This window comes from Physeter macrocephalus, chromosome 2, assembly GCF_002837175.3.
Source record: "Physeter macrocephalus isolate SW-GA chromosome 2, ASM283717v5, whole genome shotgun sequence".
Taxonomy (NCBI): domain Eukaryota; kingdom Metazoa; phylum Chordata; class Mammalia; order Artiodactyla; family Physeteridae; genus Physeter; species Physeter macrocephalus.
In genome coordinates, this window is record NC_041215.1 from 132,946,356 (window position 1) to 132,971,191 (window position 24,836).

The 24,836-nt window shown below is 44.6% G+C and overlaps 1 protein-coding gene across 2 annotated transcripts; it reads left to right on the plus strand.

The window, feature by feature from the left end:
• On the plus strand, positions 1 to 24,121 carry SPP2 (secreted phosphoprotein 2). Of its 2 annotated transcripts, XM_007102522.1 has the most exons (8): positions 1 to 215; positions 297 to 421; positions 7,289 to 7,411; positions 8,517 to 8,624; positions 14,274 to 14,328; positions 15,093 to 15,143; positions 17,311 to 17,406; positions 24,009 to 24,121. In XM_007102522.1, the coding sequence occupies exons 1-7, from the start codon at positions 143 to 145 to the stop codon at positions 17,394 to 17,396; spliced, it is 621 nt and encodes a 206-aa protein (XP_007102584.1). In that variant the 5' UTR covers positions 1 to 142; the 3' UTR covers positions 17,397 to 17,406; positions 24,009 to 24,121. The 2 variants fall into 2 exon arrangements, with proteins under 2 accessions (XP_007102584.1, XP_054935524.1); XM_055079549.1 differs by lacking the exons at positions 15,093 to 15,143; positions 24,009 to 24,121 and having other exon boundaries at positions 134 to 215; positions 17,311 to 17,396.
• Positions 24,122 to 24,836: the final 715 nt, after the last annotated feature.

Consider the following 24,836-nt stretch of genomic DNA (forward strand, 5'->3'; position numbering starts at 1 on the left):
CTCTGTTGAAGCCGCAGTCTACTTCAGTCGGAGAGAGGAAGCCAGGTCACACTTGACAAAGAGCTGCTTTCAGGACGACTGGTCACCCCCAAACACATAGACACAATCTCCCGGGATCGGAACTGAAATTATCCTTCCCAGAATGGAGAAGATGGTGATGAAGGTGTTGATTTTGTTTGTCCTTGGAATGAACTACTGGTTCCACTGCTGTGCAGGTAAGGAGCTCAGGGACAGGCCACCTGCTGTCCTCATCCATGCATCCTGTCTCACTGTGTCCTCATGTGTTTTGAGTCCAGGTTTTCCCGTGTATGACTATGACCCGTCTTCCCTGAGGGAAGCTGTCAGCGCCTCTGTAGCAAAAGTGAATTCCCAGTCGCTGAGCCCCTATCTGTTTCGGGCATTCAGAAGCTCAATTAGAAGAGTAAGTGCCTGGTATGTCTTCTCTAGTCCTCTTTATACTGCTTTCTGGTTTTTTCTTTTGCCCTTTTTTGGGTTACACGTTAAAAATTTTCCAGTTTCAAAAGATAATAGCTACTCATTTCTTTCACACTCTTTTTTTTTTTTAGTAGAGAAAGGATTTAATGATAATTATTGTCGTAAAGCTCTCAAAGCTACTTCGGATGCTTTATTCTTCTTGCATTTTTCTTCCCTCTGGCCTCATTTCCTATTTCCAGATGTTACCCTCTGCACATCCTGCTTCTGGACCCAAAGCCCCCACGGTTCCTTTGGAGATGTTTTATTAAAAACTGCTTGTTTATTAGAAATGAGGCTTTTTCAAGTTCAGCAGTTCTGCTCCTAATACTTATAGGAAATAAATTCTGGCTTTTGAGCCAAAGAAATCCACTTTGCTTTGTCAATTTGGTAATAGTCTGTTTCCTGTTAGCTTGGGGAAATGGGGAAAAGATGAATTTTCATGGGCTTCCAATGACTAAGGCCGTGATTGGCAAAGAAAGAAACACAGAATTATCCTTCCAAGAAAATGAGAAACTAGACTGCAGGTCTCCTCCCTCTTGGATGGGCCCCGGGTGATTTCACCACCTGCCCATCGTCCCATGCAGGGCGGGGAGCAGAAATACCCGCCAGGGAGTTTAGGTTAAGATGGTGAGTGAGGAGCTTCTACAAAGTTCCTGGTCCTACAAATGAGAACTCGTTGCACACAGGCCGCCTGGGAACTGCGAACTGTGGGGACATGGCCAGGGGGCCGGGCAGCGGCCGCTTCCTCGCAGAGGCCAGAAGGCCATTGCTTCCTCTCCACCTTCATGCTCACCTCTCCCATCCCTGCCGGGCACCACCTTAGCACACGCCTGGTTTGTCCCCTCTCCTCCTGTGAAGGACACACAGCTCATGGCTCCATAGCTCCAGTCTCCAAACACAATACATTCATCTTGACCCATCTCCTTCATAAACTAGCTCAGTTTCTTCTTTCCAGATTCCCAGGAAATTAATTGAATTGTCCCAGATGTCTTTTCTAATGGGGTCATAGGTCACGAAGATGATGCTTTAGCTAGCCCAGAACCAGGCTGTTGTGGCCAGACTGGGGTCACTTGGCCTGGCTGTCGCGGTGCGGGAGCACGGCGAGATACGTGTGGTCAGCTGCCAGGCCAGAGGGCGACTTCCTTCTGGAGGAGGACTGGACAGAATGAAGAACCCCTCCGTCGTACACTGGCTGTTTGGGCTTCCATCTTTTGCATTTAATGAAATCCACGCTTGGTGTGGGGCAGTCGGTGCCCTCTTGCCAAGCTTGCAAATGAGTTTAGATTTACTTGTAATTTAGCTAGTGCTTGCTACAGAAGAAAGTTCGTAGTTAATTAAGTGAATGAGAGCGTGAGGGCAGGTCCCGAGAGAACCAGTTACTGACACCATGGAAATCTGGCCAGTGGAGACGAGCTAGCATGAGGCGTAGTCATCCAGAGAACATTCCAGCGCATGGGCCATCTTGGTATCAGACACCTGAGCCCAGACACACAGGCACCTGCAAAGAAACACACCTATATATGTGGGCGTGTGATCCTTAGTGAGAACACAGGAGGGAGATGCCCCTCCACCTCCTGTACGCTGCTCTTCTATCTGGAATTCTGCCTATTCTTGTTTCTTTCCAGCCTTTTCTCACTGTTCAAATTCATTGGCCAAGTTACACTCACCATGTCCCTTCCATGAAAACTTCCTTTCTTCTCCCAATGGAGGGAAAACTCTCCTACTTTGATCTGTCCTGGTGATACGTCTTTCTTCTTAGAAGTGGTTCGCATTTTGCTTTATTGTATGCGTTAGTCATGCCTTCTTTAAACACCCTAAAGATGGCCCCAAATGTACCAATTCCCTTCATAACGGTAGCCATGAGAGATCCACTCAGAGCTAAGCAAAGTCCTCAGGAGAGAGATGAGGGAACAGATCAGATCACTGCCCCTGAGGGTACAAAACAATTCACAAAATAGTAATACAAGTGAGCTCGAAACATTGGGAAAAATATGTCACTTCTCCGACAGCCAACAAAAATCCGAATGAAAATAACCAGGGAAAAGGTGAAAGGGAAATCTCAAACACTGCTAGAGAAAATGTAATTTGGTAAAATTATCTTTGCACACATGCAATTTGTTAAGCATGTTTATAAACACGTTAAACATTAAAAATAGCAAATATTTATAACATTTGATCTCATAGTTTCATTTCTAGGAGTATGTCCGGAGGAAATAAGTGGCCTGGTCGTGTTTGTGTATGTGCAGGAGGTTTGCGGTAGAGTCCAGTGGGCGTAGGGCGAGGGGTCCGGCCCCGCTACTTTATCCCTGAGTTTGCTTCATAAGCCCAGTGGTTCTCGACCCCGCTGCATATCAGCCTCATCTGGGAGATTGAAATACTCCTGATGTCCAGGCAGGATGGTGACTGATTAAACCCCAGTCCCTGAGGGTGGGGCTCATATTCTTACAAGTTTCCTGGTCATTCTAATGTGTAGTCAGGGTTAGGGACCACTGGGATTTACCGGGGACTTGGATCAAATACTCTTGCAATTGACTGTAAGTAACATAAGTCTTGGGCTCCAAGTTTTAAAAGGATGGGAAAGCATGGGGAAATGTGACTTCAGCCACGATGATGTCCTTGTTCCAACATTGGCACTAGGCACACACAGACTGTGCCCTCAATGTACACAAGCAGAGAGAGGAAAGGTGGACACAGGCCCTGTGCTGGGGGTAAGGAACAGAGAGGCTGGACCAGGCTGTGCTCCCATGGAGCTCAGGTACCACTGTAGAGAGAGAGGGGAGGGAGAGGGGAGGGAGAGGAGGGGAGGGGATGAAGGGAGAATGGGGTGCAAATTATATAAATAAGTGAAGGTAGTCTCAGAGAGTGGAGAGTCCTGTGGAGAAAATGAAACAGGATGATGGATGGGCCTGGGCCTGGGCTGGGGTAGCTGTCAGATGGTACAGAAGTCTCCACAGAGGCGCCGTATTTGAGCTAAGACTCACTCAGTGAGGAGAACCTCCAGCCGTGGGAGCACCTCCTGCAGGGGGTAGTTGGGAGGAGGTTTTAAATAAAGTGCAAGAAGACCTTCTAAGATCTCTGCAGCTGTTGTGTGGAGTGGGATGCCAGGAGGAAGCCCAGACGGCAACTGTGGGAAGCAGATGGTGACCTATGGCAACTGAGCCTCTTAGTGTGGGGAGGGTGAGGAAGAGATGGATTCTGGGACATTTGGGGCAAAGCCACGGAAGCTTTGGGATCCTTTACGTGTCTATGCCCATTTCTGTCCGTTTTTACCTTTCCTCTTCGCACGTTTTGCTTTTTGGCTTTCTACATTATGCTAGGCAGCTATACCTGAGCTTCACTTTTTGTCCAATCATAAGGGCTTAGTTTGATCACTAAGCTTAGTTTGATCATAAGGGCTTAGCTAAATGATCACTGTGTTAGTCAGGCTTCTCCAGAGAAGCAGAGAAGAGAGAGGGACAGAGACAGAGACAGACAGAGACAGGGAGAGACTGATTTTAAAGAATTGGCCCACACTATTGTGGAGGCTTGGTAAAGCCAAAATCTGCAGGGTGGGCCAGCAGGCTGGAGACCCAGAGAAAAACTGACATTGCAGTTCACGTCTGAAGGCCGTCTGTTGTCAGGATTGCTTCCTGCTGAGAAAAAGGTCAGTCTTTGTTCTAGTCTGACCTTCAACTGATTGGATGAGGCCCACCCACACGAAGGAGGGTAATCTGCTTTCCTCAAAGTCCACCACTTTAACCTCATCCAAAAACATCTTCACAGAAACATCCAGATCAATGTTTGACCTCAGATCTGGACACTGTGGCCCAGCTAAATTGACACATAACATTAAACATTGTACTCTCCAAAAGGAATTGTTATGGGTATTTTATGGCTTGTATATTTTTATTTCTTTTTGAAATAAAAAAATCAAAATATACTCATTATAAAGAGTCACAGGATACAACAAGAAAGAGAAAACCAAAGTAACATTCATTATCCAGCCCTCTGAGACACCCACTATGAACGTGTGGCAGGATGTCTTTTTGGATTTTTTTCTCTTCATATGTGGGTATAAAATATATTTTCTTAAAAAAACAGGACCACGCTGTAACACCGATTCTAAAGGACCATAATTTATCTCAGCCGTAACGCTGGGTCTGGGATTTTCTCCAGTTGATTCCTTATGGTTGAGTATTTGGGTTGTCCCACATTTTTCAAAGAACACAGAGCAGAAATTCACTGGCTGAAAGTGAATTCAAATGAAAAAGCAGAGTTATTTGACTTTTCTCCATATTCTGGAAAGGGTGCTTAAAAGTGCTTAGAGATGCAAAAATTTGCAAAATCATCTCACAGTTAAAATTATCAGTACTCAAACCCCCTGCATTTTCATCTTTTAAACTAAGCTTTTGTCCTGCCAGTTTTTGCTTTCATCAGGTTGCTTTAAGAAATGGTGGAAGCATGATCTGGTGGGGTGTCGGGGGGAGAGCCTGCTTGATGCGCTCCAGCTGAAGAGTTTTTAATTTTTTTAAGAGATTCAGATTTAATATCTAATATGTAAAAATGATCAGTAAACAGGGTCATAAACAATGGCAAGGCTGAGTTTTTAATTCTACTTGTTTTTAGAAAACTCGGCTTGTAGCAGCACTCCTCATCCTGCGTCAGAAAGAGACACAAAGACGCCCCCTCCCGAGCTTGGAGCTGGCCACTTATTTCCAAAGCAAACTATCCCGTTACTCCCTACCTGAAAGTGGTCTGTGCTGTCACAGTGCTGTCACCACCTCTCTCCCCACTGGGCAGTAGGTGAATGTGTGGGTTGACCTAAATTTGCCAAAGGATGGGCTCAAGAACTCAAAGGGAAGGAGTTTTTGGAGCCTGGGGTGGGGTCGGGCAGTGGACCCCACCTCCCTGATGCCATCTTGTCCCTGCCCCCATGTGCTCTCCTTGTAGCAGCCATGGCGACTCAGATCTTACCTCTTAGAAGCCCCTGAGAACTTCTCATTGCAATGAGAATGAAATCAAAACTCGTTCCCATGGGCTACGAGACCATTAACTATCTGGCACACTCCTTTCCAACTTCAGGGTGTTTGGTTTTCCTCTTGTTCGTTTTGCTTCACCACCACCGCTGGGCTTGTTCTGCCCCAGGACATTGGCTCTGCTTTTTCCTCACACGATGGGCTCCTTCCCATCCTTTAAGTCCCAGCTTAAATACGCCTTCCTTGGGAGGATTTCTCAGGCGTCTCGTCTAAACTATCTGCTCTCCATCCCCACTGCCATGTTGCTTTTTTGCTCCTAACCCTATAGCCATCTGGAAGGTCCTTGTTCAGTTTTCTTTAGTGTGTTTGCTGTGTGGTGCCCCCACCACCCTGCCCCAGGGGGAATCTAAGCTCCGTGGGGCCTTCCCCGCTGTGCTTCTGGTGCAGGACACACAGTGGGCATTTAGCAAGTCAGGAGATGTCCGTGTCCTCAGAACAGCACACCCATCAGGAAGTTTGGAAGGTACCCCCAGTATCCCACCCTTGGTGGAAAGGAGTGGAAATCTGTAATCTTGTTCGTAGATCCGAACTGATCAGCCGGGAAGCGGGGCTGGATAACACTGTACAGCAGAGATGTACTTGCTACTTACTTATTTCAGGAATTATTAAGAAAGTATGGAGCAGTCTTTTAGGAAAATGACACTTAAAATACTTTGATTTTGCTTTGGAAATAAGTGGCTAGCTCCAAGCTCGGGATGGCGGGGGGGGGGGTCTTTGTGTCTCTTTCTGACACAGGATGACGAGTGCTGATACAGGCAGAGTTTTCTAAAAACAAGTAGGATTAAAAACTCAGCCTTGCCATTATTTATGACCCTGTTTATTGATAATTTTTACATATTCGATATTAAATCTGAATCTCATAAATACGTTGACACGTCAAATAAGTTGATTCTTGTTATTCGCGGCAGTTATATTCCATAAAGATTCTGCGAACACTGGGTTACTGAATCCTGAGCTGTTTATCCTGGGGGAAATTCAGGGTTAGGTTTCTGAGAGTCTCTGGTCACAATATTTCGGTTAACTGATCAGTACGTGCCCTTGTTTTATGTGTGTTTCCACGTAAAGACTTATTTAATATATATGGTGATTCGTTACCATTGAGCTCTCGCTGGACCAGCGCTGTCACTCAGGCCTGAGCAAAGCTCAGCTAAACACATGTATTTTCTCCGCCAGGCACATCATAGCCTTCCTGTGCTTAGGAAACTAGACAGCTTGTCAGCACTAGGCTTGGGGGCCAATTTAAACAGCAAAGTCACCAAGGAAAAGCACAAAAATGAGAAAACCGTGGCACAAAATAATCCATGAAATTGACTTGTGTACGGTCTGGCTGCTGAGACAAAGAGCCTGAGGGTCACCTTATCGCACCCCGGTTGGGAGCACGTGCATCTGGCGACTCAAGTTCTCTGCCGCCCGCGTGCCTTCATGAATGGCTGTGAGGGCACCCAGTCCTGATTGGGGTCAGACGCACATTTTAGCAAGTAGGCAAATTTGCAAATACGGAATCTGTAAATCCTGAGGATTCATCGTAGATGTAAGTCATTAGCGGCAGTGCTTAGCGTGGAGTCAGGACGCCCAAGTTCTGGTCCTACTGTCTCAGTACAGTCTGGTGAGCCTTTGGTAAAGCACCTCTTCCCCTGGTCTTCAGAAGGAGGGTGTGGAACTGGGTGATTGTCGCGACAATCGAAAGCTTTAGTGGTGGGGTATTCTGTCACTTTTTCTCCTCGTGCAGGGACACACGTTTCTAGCGTGTGACCTTCAGAAACACATCTATGGCAAACTGATGCTCTGTTTTCATGAAGGTCAACATCCTGGACGAGGACAGCTTGACCATGGACATCGAGTTCGGCATCCGAGAGACGACGTGCCGGAGGGGTTCTGGGGTAGACCCCGCCACCTGTGACTTCCAGAGGGGCTACTACATGGTAAGAGTCGGGGGAAAGGCCACCAGCCCAGAAAACTACACAAGGGAGCACCTGTCTTCCTACATCACCGGGACCTGATTCAAAGCCACACCGAGGGCTTGGCCACTGCCTGGCGTCTGGACACCCTGGGAGGCACCACTAACTGTGTCCACGCTGTCCCCTGGGCAGGAGCGGCGTGCCTCAGTGGTCGAGGACTCGAGCTCTGGAGTCCACGGTCCTGAGTAATCCTGGCAAATTATTTAACCCCTGCTGCCTCAGTTTTCTGCTGTTTAAAAATAGGGATAATGATGGTTCCAGGCAAAGTGAATACGAAAAGGCCAATAGCCAAGAAAAATCCCAGAGACATTTCAAATTCTATCTTAAATGAATTTAAAATGTCAGCTGTGTTCCTGGTGCGAGGTGCACTGTTTTATAGTTGACTGTTGTATAAAATCTGTCTCCTCCACCAGCTTGGGCTCCATGGGGGTCAGGGCCGCAGCGTGGTCAGTTTCATCTCCCCAGTGACCAGCACATGGCCCCATGCTTGGTTAACCCCAGGGACGGGAGGCACCCCAAATTCACTGTCCGAGGCGTTCTCGTTCAGATGTACGAGGTCTCAGGGTTTTGCTACTTTATCATTGTGAGGTCTGGGTCGTTACACAGGGATGTCAATCCTGAAAAGAGGACCCGTTGTTTTGCTGTTTCGGGAGACTTTTCACTGTGGCTCTGTTTCACAAAGGTCCCAAACCCAAGTGTCACTAGCATTTGTTTCTAACGAAATCTGAGGCCAAGGGAGAGCAGAGCAGGGTCCCTGGGAGATCTTCCCATTTCCTGTTGTTCCAAAGGGAAACCATTCGAGGGAGCCCGCTCAGCGCTCAGGAAGGGAACATTTGCTTTCCCTCAGGACTTGTAATGTAGCAAAAGCCTAAGAGATATTTAAATCATCATTTGTTTCTGCTTGGGTCTTGAGAAATTTTCATTTTGGAAAAATGAAATGTCTCTGTGAATGTTTCCTTTCTGTCTGCATCATTGCGTCAAGCCCTATGGTGTTGCCTGATTTCTTAGATAGGTCCTAACCATTTCTACCAGCTGCCGGGCATAGAACTCACTGTTTCCCCTTTTCCAGCCGGGGGCTGTTTGCAGAAGCGCCGTGCGGGTGTCTGCTGAGCAGGTGCAGGACGTGTGGGTTCGCTGCCACTGGTCCTCCAGCTCCGAGTCTAGCAGCAGTGAAGAGGTAAGTGCAGGGGCTCGGCGGCCTTTGGGACAGCACCTACCTCTTAGGGTCTGTGTGGGTTTGTGACAGGCAGGCCGGTGTGATAGAGTAGCTGGAGCATCACTCAGGTATAGCTCTGGTTACTCAGCTGGCGTTTCCCTTTTACACCTGCAATCTCATGTTCAATATCCCTTACTTCTTCCAATTCTCTCTCTTTTCCTAAGATTTAGGATGTGAGCTTAAAATAGCAATGAGCAAATCTTCAAAGTTTTAGATCTAAGTATGCATCTCACTGCCTCTGTGGTTTAGTGGAATGAAGAGGGGCATTGTTGATACATCAGTGTTCATTTACCAGCTCTGCCACCTAGGTCAGGATATTTAATCTCCATGATCTGAAGCTTCTTCATCTGTTAAATGCCAGGAATAGAGACCACCCAATAGGATGTTGAGAAAACCAAGTAAGTCGATGGATGTGAAAGATCTGGTCCAGAATCTGGTACATAACAGATGCTTGGTAAATGGCAGGACACATTTTTTTTCCTTCAATTGCACTGACATTCGTCTGCAATATTACTGTGAAATCCGTAATATATACATTTCTGACTTGGAATTATATTACTTATTTGTCTGTGTATTGACTGCTTTCCTTACTGGAATGTACATCAAATGAGGGCAGGGAATGTTTGTTTTGTCATCTAGGACAATGTTTGATACAGGGTAGATGCTCAGTCAATACCTGAATGAATACAAGAAAAATGAGGAAGAAATTGTCAAGAATATGATATGAGGAGGAAGCTTCTAGACTCTAATTTGGGATAAAAACATAACTATTACGTTATTTTTTTATTCATAATGGATATCTTTGACTGCTACTTGAAAAATGTTTCTACCATTATACAGCCAAATCTGTCCAATGACATCTTTCTCTACGTATATTTTTATTAATTTTTTTCAAGATTTAAATCTGTAGTGAAAATTACACGAAAAGAGTGTACAATTTCAACTTCAAGAATTACACATAAAAGTAATGTTCCTCTATTATGAACATACCCAGGACTTACATATTTTATATGGAAGTCCACTTTAGAATTAGGAAGGAGTGAGAAACTCCTGGTGCAGGGGTGTTTTCACTGTTGGAAGGAGAAGTCTGCAAAAATGTTCAGTTGAGCATAAGGTTATTGATCAATCTCGTTCTCACCGGCAACTTTTGAGGGTCAATCCCCAGGAGATTTCTGGATCCTATCTCCTTGATGCTAGTTCAAGTACCCAGGGCCTCGACTCCAGTAAAGTATCCAGGAAGTGAGGCGTGCTTCACAGCTGACCCAGTGGCGCACGCCTGGCCAAGCTAACCCAGAAGTGACAGGGACCAAGCACCATGTCACGAGCATTTTGTGCGTATTGATTTTGTGGTTTACGTGGGGGAAGCTAGGAGACAGTGGAGAGCGAGAGGGGCACTGCTCTGGCTCTTGTGGGGTCTGTGGATGAGTCTGGGGGTGTCCGTTAAGCAAGGGTTACCCTGACTACCAGGCAAGCTTTCGGGAGCACGTCGCAAGAGGATGAAATAGCGTGTGGGGTCAGAGCGAGCTTTCCCCGCGGGGCTGGAGGGCGGGTGACCTCAGGACAAAGGGCACAGGCTGTGGAGGGGAAGGAGGAGGCGATTCCCAGCACAGGGGAGAGCATGACGGAGTTCCCTGATGTATGAGAGGAGCTAAGCTGATGGGTAGAAATGGACAGAAATCCATCATGACTGGGAGAAAAATATGAGAAGAGAGGCATAAGGGTGGGGCTGGAGAGGACACCAGCCTGGTCAAGGTGGACCTCATGGGTCATGTCAAGGATCCTTGGCTTGGAGCTATTCAAGGGTTATAAGCAGGGAAGTGACAGAATAGATGAAGAACAGACTGGAACTAGGTAAGAATGGATGGGGGCACTGGGAGACTGGCAGGGCAGGTGAGAGAGAGGGCCAAGTAGAGCTAGGAGTTAGTGGTGAATGTCGAGAGAAATGGATGCCTGTTCTTCTATGACCTTTAACACATTAGAAGTTAATAAGTGGCCCCCTAATTTAACCCCTCTTCCATCTCTGATTTGGAAAGTTGATTCCGATTGTTTGCACAACCCACAAACCTATTGCACATTTCTAACTGCAGACTGAAGATTCTACTCACTTTTCCTCCAGTCCCAAGTTTTGTAAGAAGACTCTGATACGAAGTTACGTTAGTCCCAGAAACAAGCCAGATTTTAAAATAAAGTCCCAGGTTGCTTTGCCTCAAAGACTAGGAGACCATAAAGGATTATGAGCAAAGAAAAAATTCCTTAAATTAAAGGATTCTGCAGTTCGAAAGAAAGACAAGAAAGCAGATGGAGATTTAAAGTAATTCCTGGCAACTCTAAAATAGATTTCTTACATGAAACAGAAAAAAAATTAGACGACAGCTGTTAACCATTTTCAGTGAAATAAATGATGATACTACAAACATGAAAGACAATTGACTGGAATGAATTTAGACATAGAACAAATAAATCATTGTTGGAAGTAGGGAATAAAAGAAAGAAAACTGAAAAAAAAAAATCCCAGAGTAATGAACATAAAGGCCACTTGAAAAACATATGTAGATAGTAAAAGAATTTCCAGAGAAAGGAATATAACGTGAAGAAAGATGGAAGCCATGGAGAAAAAGACCAAACATCCTAATTATTACAAAATAGGACTTAGCTCAAATGGAAAATATCTGGTAAGCATACAAGGAGAGAAAGTGTCTCTAATATAAAAACATTCGGGTTTTCCACTACATAATTTTAATAAGTATAAATGCTTTGTAAAAAGATTTGAGCAAATAAATTTCTAAAATTGCTAATATTCTCCTCTTAACCAAATAAATATTTAAATTATGGGCAGTTTTTATTTTTACTTTTTTAATTTTGAAAAAGAAGTATGTAGAGGATAAACGATTTCTCTATGGTGCTTCAGTCAACCACAAGATGAAATGCTAACATCTGTAGGATGATGAATGGACTTGATTTTGGACAAATCCTTCTGATTTCAAGTGGATGGGATGAGGTTTGGCTAGAGTTTCAGCCACGAGACCCAAAACAGTACAAAAGGAGAAACTGAGGAAGAGTGAACAGGAATTCTGAACTCGGGGGAGGAGAGTTACAGGCATTTCATTTATTTACTCTCTCCCATTTCAAATGATAGAAATTCAACTAGAAGTGGCCTAAGCCAAAATGAGATAATTCCCTGGCTCACGTTCCCAGAAAGGAGAGGGCGGAGTTGTCCTCTTGGACAGCTCAATCTAGTGACTGTCAACACTAACTGTGCCACATTCATTTTTTTCCTTCTCCGTCCCTCCTCTCCTTACTGCAGATGAGTTTTCTCCTTGTAGCAGGAGGCAAGACTGCAAGCTACTCCAGATTCATATCCTCTAAACTTAGGAGGAATCAGAGCATTTCTCTCTAGCTCCAGCTGGAGATACCTCTTGGCATTATTCCCGTTGTCCTGTCTTAGGTCATGTGTCCCATTTTTTTTTTTATAACACTGTTATTGAAATATATTGGGTTGGCCAAAAATTTCGTTTGGGTTTTTCCATACGATGTTACAGAAGAAGCCGAACGAACTTTTTAGCCAACCCAGTAATTCAGAGACCATATGATTCACCCCTTTAATGTGTACAGTTCAGCGGTTTTTAGTATATTCATAAGGTTGTACAACTCTCATCACTATCTAAATCATGAACTTTTCGTCATCCATAAAAGAAACCCTAAGACCCCTTACCCTGTTCCTCATTCTCTCCAGCCCTTAGTAACCACTAATCTACTTTCTTTGTCTATAGATTTACCCTTTCCAGCCATTTCATATAAATAGAAACATACAATATGTGTTCTTTTGTGACTGGTTTATATTAGTTAGCATGTTTGGAGGTTCATACATGTTATAGCATGTATCAGTACTTTTCATTGTCGAATAATAATCCATTGTATGGATAAACCACATTTAATTTATCCATTCATTAGTTGATCAAAATGGGGGTTGTTTCTATGTTTTTTTTAATACATATCTTTTTTTAAAGAAAATTTATTTATTTATTTGGTTGCACTGAGCCTTGGTTGCAGCTGGCAGGCTCCTTAGCTGCGACATGAGAACTCTTAGTTGCGGCATGCAGCATCTAGTTCCCTGAGCAGGGACTGAACCCAGGCCTCCTGCATTGGGAGCGTGGAGTCTTAACCACTGCGCCACCAGGGAAGTCCCTGTTTCTACTTTTTGACTATTGTAAATAATGATGCTGTGAGCATTCATGTGCAAGTTTTTGTGTGGGCATATATTTTTATTTATCTTGGGTATTTACCTATGAGTGGAATTTCTGGGGCGTAAAGTAACTCTATGTGTAACTTTTTGAGAAACTGCCAAGCTGTTTTCCTTAATAGCTGTACCATGTTACATTCCCACCAGCAATGTATGAGGGTTCCAGTTTCTACACATCCTTATGAACACTTATTATTGTCTGTCTTTTTAATTTTAGCCGTTCTAGCGGGTGTGAAGTGGTGCATCATTATTGTTTTGATTTGCATTTTCCTAATGAGCAATGACTGACTATTTGTATATATTCTTTGGAAAAATGTCTACTCAAATCCTTTGTCGAATTCCCTGGCAGTCTAGTGGTTAGGACTCCGCGATTTCACTGCCACTGAGGGCGCAGGTTTGATCCCTGGTTGGGGAACTAAGATCCTGCAAGCTGTGCAACGTGGCCAAAAAAGAAAAAAAATTCCTTTGCCAAATTTTAAATTGGGTTATTTGTCTTTTTTTGTTGAGTAGTAAGACTTTTTAATATATTCTGTATATAAGTTCCATATCAGATACACAATTTGCAGATATTTTCTCCCATCTGTGAGTTTTTTTTTTTACTTTATTTATGGTGCCCTTTGAAGAACAAAAGTTTTAAAGTTTAATGAAGTCCAGTTGATCCATTTTTTTCTTTTGTTGTTTGTGTGATTCTTACATTTAGATCCATCGTCCATTTTGATTAGGAAGGGGTCCAGCCTCAGTCTTTTGCATGTGGATATCCAGTTGTCTCAGCACTGTTTATTGAAAAGATTATTCTTTCCCCCACTAAACTGTGCCGCCTGCTAGACCAATCACTCTGACAAAAGCCAGCAGGCTAACTGACTGTTCACGATGGAGAGGGTAACAGGTAGGTGGCCCAGACACCTGGTAAAAAGGTTGTGGGTCAAGCGGCCACCTTACTTTGTGACTATGGGCTTTCAATGGCTTCACGAAGACTACTTGTGCACACTTTTTGTTTGTTTTTAATTGAACACATATGGGGACTTCATAGAGAGAAAACTCACAAATTTGACCTAAACACAGTTGATTTGCAAGTCCATATAACGAGCTTCCGTCTTTCTCATCCACAACAATTGGGAGTCATTTTGAGTCTAGTGGAAACGTTTTTACACAATTTAAACTTCATGTAAGTTGCTTTTCCCCACATGCTTTTTTAGACATACATGTTCAATACCATATAAAGTTATTTAATGTAATATATTGCCTTATTTCTTTAAAAATAAATTATATAATACATCTGAGTCCTCCTGATAATATTTGCATATTTTGCAGTGTCCTTCCTTTTTCTCTCTTTCATGTGCTGATATATACTAATGCCTACATTTACTTAGATGGTTTGGGGGGATATCTTGGGATCCTCTGCTTCAAGAAACAGTTATCTGCTTGGTAAGTTGAGATCTGTTCTTTTTAATAGACATATAAATATATATTTTTTGTGAATCAACTTCATATTGAAGCTCTCTATCAGGGAGTCATTTAAAACTAGAAATATCTGTACATAAGCTTTGAACAATTACAGAAATCACAGAAAATAAACATTTGCTTTTGCTTTCTTAACAGTAGGCAATAATGTTACAACTCTTCATTTAGGCAGCTCTATATTTATGCAGAGCCTTTCCATATATGATTCCATTTCATGTCCCAACATCTCTGCCAATTAGGCAGGACAGGTGTTGGTTTTTACCATAAGAGGGTCCCCCAGCTTGAGCATGCTTGTTCCCTCCTGGGTGCATGGCCAGTTTTAGGAGCCAGGTATGCAACAATGTGTAGGTGGAAGGATCTGGACTAAACCTCATCTGACTGGCTGGGGCTGACTTCTGTAATCCTCCAGCCATAAGACCAGAGGTGACCATCCCGTTAAGAATCTTGCTTCGGGGAGGGAGGACTTTCTTTTTTTCCCTTCTGAAGTGGTCTCTCATTTGAAGTGGAACTGAGTTAGTGTTCTACGGCTTAGGAAACATTTCTACCTATTGGTAAAATAGGTAAATAGGAGGATTTTTTTCTATTGGAGCTGACGGCAGTAAAACTCTTTGGTGATCTCTCACTGCTTCCTTGCTGGAAAAGCGTATTTGTGGCATCAGTAATAAAGTCATAGAACATTCCAGCAGTGGGCAGAGGGGGCCTGCCTTATGACTGTTACTGCGTTACAGGTCTCACTCCTGACAGATCAAGAAGTGAGCCATTTTATGAACGGTCCCTTGGTAAATGGTCCTGTTTTCTTCTGGAGGACACCAAACACATCCTTTTCTGATCAAGCCAGACTCTGCTGAAGTCATGTCATAAGAGATAAACCTCTGAAACGCAAAATAGTTTAAGGGAAAATGAAAAAAAAAAAGAACAGTCCTTCATAAACCAGTATTGCAAATCATTGAAAAGCTAACTGTGAGGCATCAAAACTCACTTAAAATTTGTCAGGAATCGAAATATCAAATCTAGCTGAGGAAATCAGCACTCACCCGCCTCCTGTCCCAATCTGGAGCATTTTCTGAAAAACCCAAACTCTTTTAAACTTCTCTTTGCCCTCCAACCCCAACTGTACTTTTCAGCAAGCAGACAGAACTAAACAGTTATTTAGTTTCTCCCTTTTATGATCACTTTTCTCATTTAACCTTCATGACAGCACTGTAAACCAGGTGCATTGCCTGCTTACACAGAAGAAATGAGTAACAACTCATGTTGTTTGTTGTAGACACAAAATACTAACTCTCTGCTAGTCGCCTGACAGTTTCCTTCAACTTCCCAACCGTCTTGAGAGGCAGCACTATGTTCCTTCCCATTTTGTAGATCGGTAAACTGAGGTTTAATGAGTTTCTGTAACTTGTCCAAGTCTATACGCCCAATGTAGGACTTTGATCCAGGTAGGGAGGGGCAGAGACAGGACTTAGAGACAGATCTGTCAGACTCTAAAGCCTCTGTTTTTTTCATGCTGCTTTACAGAAGAGTTGTGAAATTTACCCTCTGATCAGAGTTCTCCCTTAAAATGAATAACACAGATATTAATGTTTCATTGAGCTCAGTGTCTGACCATCCTTAGGTTTTTTCCTAATTTATTTGAAGTACTAAAGCTTACAATCTGAGGCTTGCTTACAAAAAGGCCTGAGTTTAGACCTCCTCCAAGGTGCCACTTTGGGAGAAATATAGTTATTCTAACAATGTGACCACTGCTGAGAACATTTTTGAACAATTATTTAGGAATTACCTTCTGAGTCTAGGGCTCATTCTTTTGAATCTCTGTAGTGATGGAAAACATGTGCTCTTGGATTTAATTTTGGAAATAAATTCAGTTAATCAGATTAATAACCAACTTGGGTGCGTTAGTCATCTATTGCTGTGTGTCAAATTACCACAAAACTTAGCAGCTTAAAACAACGAACATTTATTATCTCACAGTTTCTGAGGGTCAGGAACCTGGAAGTAGTCTAGCTGGGTGTTTCTGGCTCAGGGTCTCTAAAATGTTGTAGAGAAGACGTTGACTGTGGCTGTGATCTCATCTGAAGGCTTAGTTGGGACGGAGGCATCCACTTCAAGGTTACTCACATGGTGGTTGGCAGGCCTCAATTCTTCAGGGGCTATCGGAATGAGGGCTTTGGTTTCCTACCATATGGGCCTTTCCACTGGGCTGCCTGAATGTCCTCAAAACATGACAGCTGGCTTCTGCCAGAGAACATGATGCGAGAGAGAGAGAGAGAGAGAGAGGAGAATAAGCAAGCAGCAGAGCACCCAAGACAGAAGGCACAACCTTTTATTACCTAATTTTGAAATGGATATGGCATCACTTCTGCATAGTTTATTAATCACGCAGACCAACCCTGGTCCGATGTGGGAGGGGAATACCCGAGTGTGTGACATGCCGGCAGGCCATCTCTGAGGCTGGCTACCACACTGAGAAAATGTCATTTGGGACAAAAAAAAAAATTATATGGATATAAATTAATGCGACTGATCCTTTTTAAATTCCTTGGAAGGTAATTCCAGAGCTGAATTCTATAAACATTTTGGGCTTTGGGACCTTCATTGACGCAGAGGTGCAGCCATCTCAGAGACTGCTTTGAACATGACAATTCAATTTAATTCAACAAATGTGTGTGACAAGCCCTGGGCAGATCCCTCAGAGGACTGAAAGATAAATGTGACAGTCCCTGCCCTCGAGGGCATATGGCAGTGGGTTCAGCTGTCACACCGTGCAGGCGAGAGTGAGGGAGAACTTGATAAGCAAGATGAGGTCGTGGTGTTCTTGGGTAGCCTCTTGGCTGGAGGGGCTCTGCTGGTACTGGTCACAGTCTTTCATTAGTTTATAGTCACATAGTCCATGTTGTCTTAGATTATGATGTGAATGACAGAGCCTGTATATCCCCTTTCTATCTTCAGAGATCATGAGAAGGGGCTTTCCTCCTGGAAACAGAAGGGACCCGAACCTGTGGACCAGAGCAAGAGTAAACGCTGGCTTTGAGTGACAGCCTTGAGGTAAGGGGACAGAGCTAAAAACACGTGTATTTAGAAATAAAAGCTACCAGCGGGGGGTTGGAGGGTGGGGAATGTCTTAAAGCTGCTGTTCCCACACCTCCAATGTCTGTAGTCTGCTCTTCAGCTCCTGTGTGGCCTCCCACCTTTTCTTCTCTCCTCCCAGATACTGATCCTCGACTGTCTCTTCATTCTTGCACCCTCAATCTTTTTCCCGTGGCTTTTATATGTGCTGTTGTTGAGGTGATCAAATTTCTCCACTCTAAGAACAAGAAACAAACCACAAACAGAACAGCCCCCTTTCTTTGACCCAGTCTCCCCATCTCAACAGCTGCCTTCCCTCCCTTCTTCCTTCTCTGCTAAGCGTCTTGCCTCCCATTCACTTTTCTGCTTTTTGCAAACTGGATAGTGATCTTTCAGATCTCTAGCATCTAATCTGCCTTCCTCTTCTTGATCAGTCATTTCAATCCTGGTGACCATTTGTCTGGTCTCCTTTGCCCAGTCCTTTCCTTCTTCTATAGAGTACTGTCATCTATTCCACTTGTCTGACTTGATCGCTGATGTACAGTTGCTTCCAAATACACATTGCTCACCTCACTCTATCCCGAGATCCAGGCTCTTACATCAGCTGCCCACTGGATGCAGTTGCTGTGAGCATCCCTGAGCTCCTGAAGCCCAACTAGCCTCCTCTTCAGTTCCCTGTCTTAATAGAAGCCATCGGCATCCACTGAATTTTCTCCAGCTCAAAATTTTAGAGTATCATTGGCTCCTTTTGAAAATTTTTATTGAAGTGTAGTTAATTTACAATGTTGTGTTAGTTTCAGGTGTACAGCAAAGTGATTCAGTTGATATATATGCACATATTCTTTTTTAGATTCTTTCCCATTATAGGTTATTACAATCATTGGCCCTTCTTTACCCTTCATCTTCTCCCGACATCCACAGGGGTCCACACATTTTCTCTGGCTTTAGCCCGTCATTTCATCACGGTCACCGCTGCCCTGTTGCCTGAGATCTTGCCTCAGGTCCTGATTCTACACTGTCCACCTTGCACGCTGCCCTCAGGTTTATCTGGAAATGCAGAGGATCCTTCTCCATTTAGCCCCCTAATGCTCACTTCATGTATATAGCAAAGCAGAGGCAGACCCTGAGCCAGGAGGAAGAGCAGCCTGTTTGCCCCAGTGCTGGAGGCTGAGTCCCGGTTTTGCAAACCCACACTGGGCACAACTGCCTCATGCGTATATAAATCCCCAGCTACCAGGGACTGGAGCAAAGGCAGCTCTGTCTTCTTAAAGGCTCCCAAGCACTAAAGGAACATGACGAAAGGCACATTTAAAAGGAATCTTTGGATGTAATTATAGATATGGATTCAGTGTACATTCATTTTTACATACACACACACAAGTTAATCATGAAGCCTGGGCTTTCACGGGTTTTACAGTTTACATAACACTGTATGCCTTCAGGATAAAGTCCAAACTCCCTAGCACGGCCTGCAAAGGCCTTCGTGATCTGGCCCCTGCCCACTTCTCCGGCCTCATCTCTCCCAAGGCCACCAGCCCTGAAGCTCCTGCAAAACTGGAATACCTGCAGTTTCCCCTGCTCAGACCTCTACCTGGAGCATCCACCTGGCTAATCCCTCCTCCTCACTCACATCTCAGCTCAGCGTTTCTTCCCCAAGGGGTCTCCCCGCGTCAGAGACACATCCCTTTATGGGGTCCCTAAAGTCCTCATCTCAGGGCACCGCGATTACCTATTTCCTCTCTTCTCCACCTGGTTCCACCAGGCTCCCCCGACGCGAGGAGTGAGATAATTTCTGTCACCAGCATCTCCCATGGCCCCGCACAGAGCCAGGCACCCAGCAAGCATTCTGGAAGTAGTTTTTGAGTGGATGACAGACTCTTACTTTGGGTTCTTGAGCTTCTGTTATCAAAAATTCAGCTAAGCCTAGTATGATAAATTTTTAACCCCGGAATTTGAAAGAGGTCAACTGACATTTTACTAAAATCAAAGGGAAATTTACCAGCGAGGCTGTGTTGGATAAAAGATGCAAATGGTAGGTTTTCTTTTGAATCTATACACACCCTAAAAATAAAAACCAGCTTCAGGCTGAAATCAAGAAAGTACTCATTACAAAGAAACAGACTCATCATATTCTTTTTTTATAAACTTAAATCATTTCTTTTTGCTTTACAGAACATCCTCAGCGGGAGAAAATAGAATTCTCAATGGACTGGCTGTATGTTATTTATTAATGATTACATTGGAGATATATATATATATATATATATATATATGTATATGTATATATAAACGTATATATGTATGTATATATATACACATACATATATCCTAATATAAGTTTATGATCTGACTTCTGTAAAGAAATCGATCACTTAAAAAAATGTCTCCTTAAAGGCAGCACAGACTAAAGGCCAAACACTGCCGCCCTGGCCTGGACATTGACCTTGATGTCCCAGTTATATCCCTGTCCTCCCATGACCCTCAGCAGGGCCGGTTTCCACACTGCGCTCTGAGTTTCCCAGAATCCTAAGATAAGGCCAGCACAGGGGGTCCAGTGAAGAGGCCAGTCCACTGTGTCTGGAATCCGTTTCCAAGCTTTCTCTGCTACTTAGGAGCTGGGAGAGTGATGTAGTCCGTAAACTCTCCGGCTCAGTTCTTCAAAGATTTATGATTATTATTTTATTTGCTTTTGTCCCTGCTAGACAATGAGCTCTTTTAGGATGTGTTACCTTGTCATCTTTATTATTTTCGTTTAATAACATGAAAAATACGGTTAATAATATGTCTATACTAAGTTATTAATAACAGTATCCGTTGTCTAGTTCCTAATGCTAAAAATAGTGCCTAGACTATAATAAGGGTTCCCTCAGGTTGAAAGGAAGGAATGAACCAATGTGGGAACAAGTTCAGGACAACTCTTCTCAAACCGTGGATGGCATGTTTCCAGCGGGGAGCTTTCTGAAGGCAGCGACTTCGGCTCATCGAGAATCATAGAATCCTCAGAGCTTAGCTCAGTGTCTGCAGCAAACTAGGAGCTGAGGAAGTATTTCTGTAATCTAACAACCACTGTTCTAGGATTCTTTCAGATTGCTGGAAAATCATTTAATGTGTAGGTGTGTGTAGTGAAAGGGAGTATTTAAACAAAGAGGTCTGAGATTTTTTTTCTTATTTGCTACCCTAAAATAGGAACAGGGGAAAATCAGGTCCCAGCTCTCATGTCTAAAGAAATCTGTTTGAGAGTTTCACACTTTCTTGATCTTTATAGCTGGCCTAGCTCTGACTTTTGCATGACGTAGTGGTCTGAAGACCACAGACCGCACTGCCGTCACCCAAACCACAGCAGCGTGAGTGATACTCTTTCTTTTTTGTTGCAATCCTCAATTAGTGTGGAATCATTAGTGTGGAATTCCTATGCTATATGTCCAAGAGCAGCAGTTCTTAGAGAGGTCTTTTGTCAATAACTGCATGGTGAAAAGAATCAGTCTCCCGATTCTATCAATTTGTCCAAAAAATATTCATCGAATCCCCTCTTCATGCCTGGCCCTGCACCCATGAAGATCAGAACTCTTAAGGGTGCCTGGGTCTGTGTTTGGACCTTCCACCTACGTTGCCTTATATAAATCTTGCAACCATCTGAGTGAAGTTTTATCACTATATCTCCGTTTTGTAGATGAGGAAGCTAAGGCCTTGGAGGCCCCTCCTCTCAGAGCTGGTGCTGGATTAGGATTAACTCCCGATGTCTGTCTGTCCCCAAAGCACCTCTTTTTCTTCCTGTATTACTTGACCTCATGTCAATATCTACACATTTAGAAAATAGCACAAGAGGGCAAAACCTCAAGGATCATTTGTTTAAGAAACATTTGTCATGTGTTGGGTGAAGCACCTATGGGGTAAAGCACACCTGGAAGGCAAAAACCTGAATTGACTGGCAATGTTAATAGCATACCTACCCGCCAGCGACTATGTAGGGGGGTGACCCTAAAACCTGGGCCTCTTCAGTGAGCCTGTTGAGTGATTTCAGTATTCAGAAATGAAGCTTATTAGTCACCACCTCTTGTCATGATCTTCCATGACAGACCACCCACTGGGGAAGCCAGACACCCTCCCTGCCCCCCACCCCCCCCACATAAGATAGACAAGCCCAGCCAGCCCCCGGAGGTGGAAAGCCGGCATGTGTGGCTGGATTTTCTCACGCCCTGCTCTGATGCTCCTTCACTGCACATGCCTACCAACTGCCCCACCAAGTACAGTGCGTTCTCGTTACTCACAGTAGCGATGTTCTATAAAGTTGTTGCAGACGCTGAATCAGCAAATCCTGAACCATTGCTCCTGTGGGAAATACAGGGTTAGGTTCCTACCAGCCTTGGGTCACATTTTGTCCAGTAATCAGTATGCTTGTTTTATGAGTGTGTCTGTTGAAAGACGTCTTATTTAATACATCTGGTTGATTCGTTAATACTGAACTCACAGCCGATAGCACTGTCACTCGTGCCTGAGGGAAGCTTATCTCATGGATGTATTTTCTCCGCAAGGCACATCACAGCCTTCTCGCGCTCAGGACACTAGAGCACTTCAGGACTACACGTGGGGGCCATTTTAAACAGCAAAATCACCAAGAGAAAGTACAGACATGCAAAAAACATGGCACTAAGTAGACCGCAAAAGGACACTTGTTTACAACATGGGAGCAGAGACAGGGGGCAGATGGCCTTGAATGAGCTCGCTTGGGAACTTGGGCAGATTTCTGTCACTCCGTGAACATCCTAGAATGACTCAGAAGCACCAGGAGTATTGATTTGGAGGTCAAGTAAATATTAGCAAGTAGACAAATCTCTGTGAATGATGAGGATCTACTGTACAATGGGCTCCCTACCCTTAGTTTATCCCGAGTTTCTCTGTAATCCGTCTTGTTCCTTTCCATCTGGTCTTTAAGGAAAAGGCCTCTGTACCTGCTGCCTCCAGGACCCCCCTCTCCCCTCTCTCAGGGCACTGGCTCTGCCCTGCTCTGTATCCACCCTTTGTTCCTGCCTGGTCCCTGTCCATCCCTTTCCTGATGAACCTCATGACAGAATTGGATGCTGATGAGAACTCCCTTCTTCCCTGAAATGCTCTGGCCTCTGAGACGTGGCCTGCTTGGCCCTCCTCTTGGCCAAGATGTCTCTGTTCTTCGTGGATCTCTCTTCTTCCTCCTGCTCCTTGAAAGGTGGTGATGGTCACCAGGGCTCTAGCCTCGGCTCTCCCTCCACTCACCGTCCTCCTGCTCCCAGATCGTCCCAGGCACCCCAGGGCTTTGAGGCCCAACTGTCTGGGGACTATTTACACACCGTCCCTCTAACCTGAACTCCAGGCTTGATTAAACAGCCCCGGGATGTTCCACAACATCCTCAGAATGGAGTTCTTCCCTTCGGAACTTACTCTTCCTCCTGTATCCAACTCAGCTTCCAGTTACCCAGACCGGAAACGGATTTGTCTTGGACCTCGTCCCTGTCCTCATCCAGCTATCACTGTGTTCTGCCTGCCAGTCCTTCCTCTGAAACGTTTCTTGGCTCTGACCCTCCTCACCATGTTCTGGCCTCATCACTCTAGCCTGGGGTGGTCCGCATCTTCCTGATGGTCTCAAAAGCCACCTCTGTACCGTCACCAGAGTTATCTTAACATCAGTCCTTACAGGTCAAAGTCTTGCTCACCTGGGAGGTGGAATCTAAACTCACTAGTGATTTGGGACATGAGAAATCGGGCACTGCCCGCAATGGTAGGGTCCCTGTCTGTGTCCCTAGTTTCTCTTGGCCTTTGCTTCACACGGAAGACTCACATGGCTGATTGTTCCGTGGTCCCCAGTCTGGGTCTGACCTTCACTCCCAGGCCCAGTAACCCTGCCTCCCAGCTTGTGCTTGGAGTCTAGCTCACACGTCTTCTGCAGAAACCTCTTTCCTCGAGGTTTCCTGCACGTGGGAATCTGGAATTGCGTTTATCATTCTGTCCTCTGATTGCGTCTGTCTTCTCTACTTGCCTGTGATTTCTGTCTTCTTCTTTTGGAGATTGGGGCTATGCTTTATTAATCTTCATAAGCCCCAGTGGATACTCAATGCACACATGTTTATCGAATGGACGAATAAGACGGGTGAATGAGTGAATGAACGAATAGTCCTACCTCCAACCCCCGCCCTCAAAAGACCACAGCTATAGCCAGTCTCTTCTTAAGTGATTCTTCTTGATGATTGATTCTCTCCCTCACAACCTCCCACCACCAGCACCTCCTTAGACCAGACTGAGTCCGGGACCTGGCTGCAGCCTTTCCTCGGGGACCCTCTGACACTTCCCTTGTTGAGACTTGACCTTCCGTTCTGGGCCTTCATCTCCATTCCCCGGACTCCATTACCTCCTCTTCTCCCTGCAGGTGTCTCTCACCCTTTTCCTTGTTCAAGGAACTGGCTGCTTTGCACAGTTGCTCTAGTCTCTGGTGCCCTCTTGGATTCCTTTTCGAATAGCGCCCAGGAATCCTGGGCCCTGTGCCTCCATAGTAAGAGTGTGAAATGCATGCCACAGGGTCTAATCCTCCCCCTTCTTCTTTCTTTTAACAGCAAAGTGCACTGGAAGGAATAGAAGTTCCAATGAAGAAAGATACTTTACAAATTGTGTGATTTTTCTTTTGATCGGTTCCAGTCGATAATAAATGGCTTACTTTTCCTCTTTCTTTCATCTCTTGATCTTTTCTTCTTTTTCCTTTTTAATAGGAGTAACTCTCACATTTTTAGATGAGAAGCTAGTGCCATGAGGAGAGTTCACTCAGTGTCTCTGCCCGCGGGCCTGCTGACCCCCAAGAAAAGGCAGTGCCGGGCTGAGCTAGCGCAAAAGGTAGCGGTGCTTAGGGAGGGGACTGGCTGGAACGATCCCCATGTACACGCTGACATCACAAATCAGAGGGTTCCGTTGCCAGATACACGACCTGACACCCTCCTGCTTCAGGTCCCATGACTATCACTGAACATTGCAGGCTTAGTGTTTGTTTAATCCTATTCTCTGCCTCCGGAATAAAGTGACAGGAATGTGCTAGCCCAAATGTTTGGGAAAGGCTGTTGAATTCAGACACTGGCAAATTACAGAAATGTAGGTTACTTTATATGCGGTTAATATCTTATTCTGACCATTAAAGACCTCACACCTGTCCTCCATGGATGTTCAGGTAAGGACCAGGGTGCTGGGGGTTGCCGGGCAGGGGAGGCGCCACGTAGAGATTGTAAAGATAGAAGGGGTTTCTCAACATCGATACCAAAACCAGATAAAGGGAGCAGAGCAGGAAACCATAGATTACACTCAGTTTTGAAGAGGAGGAGGCAAAACTAATACTATTTGCAAAAGCTATGGCTCAATGCATGGAATATTCTAGAATATCAACTGAAAACCTGTTA

Coding starts and splice junctions, on each gene's coding strand:
- SPP2 (XM_007102522.1), top strand. CDS start 143: ATGGAGAAGATGGTGATGAAGGTGTTGATTTTGTTTGTCCTTGGAATG. Junction 8,625..14,273: donor AGTCTAGCAGCAGTGAAGAG/GTAAGTGCAGGG, acceptor ACATTTACTTAG/ATGGTTTGGGGGGATATCTT. Junction 14,329..15,092: donor AAGAAACAGTTATCTGCTTG/GTAAGTTGAGAT, acceptor ACTGCGTTACAG/GTCTCACTCCTGACAGATCA.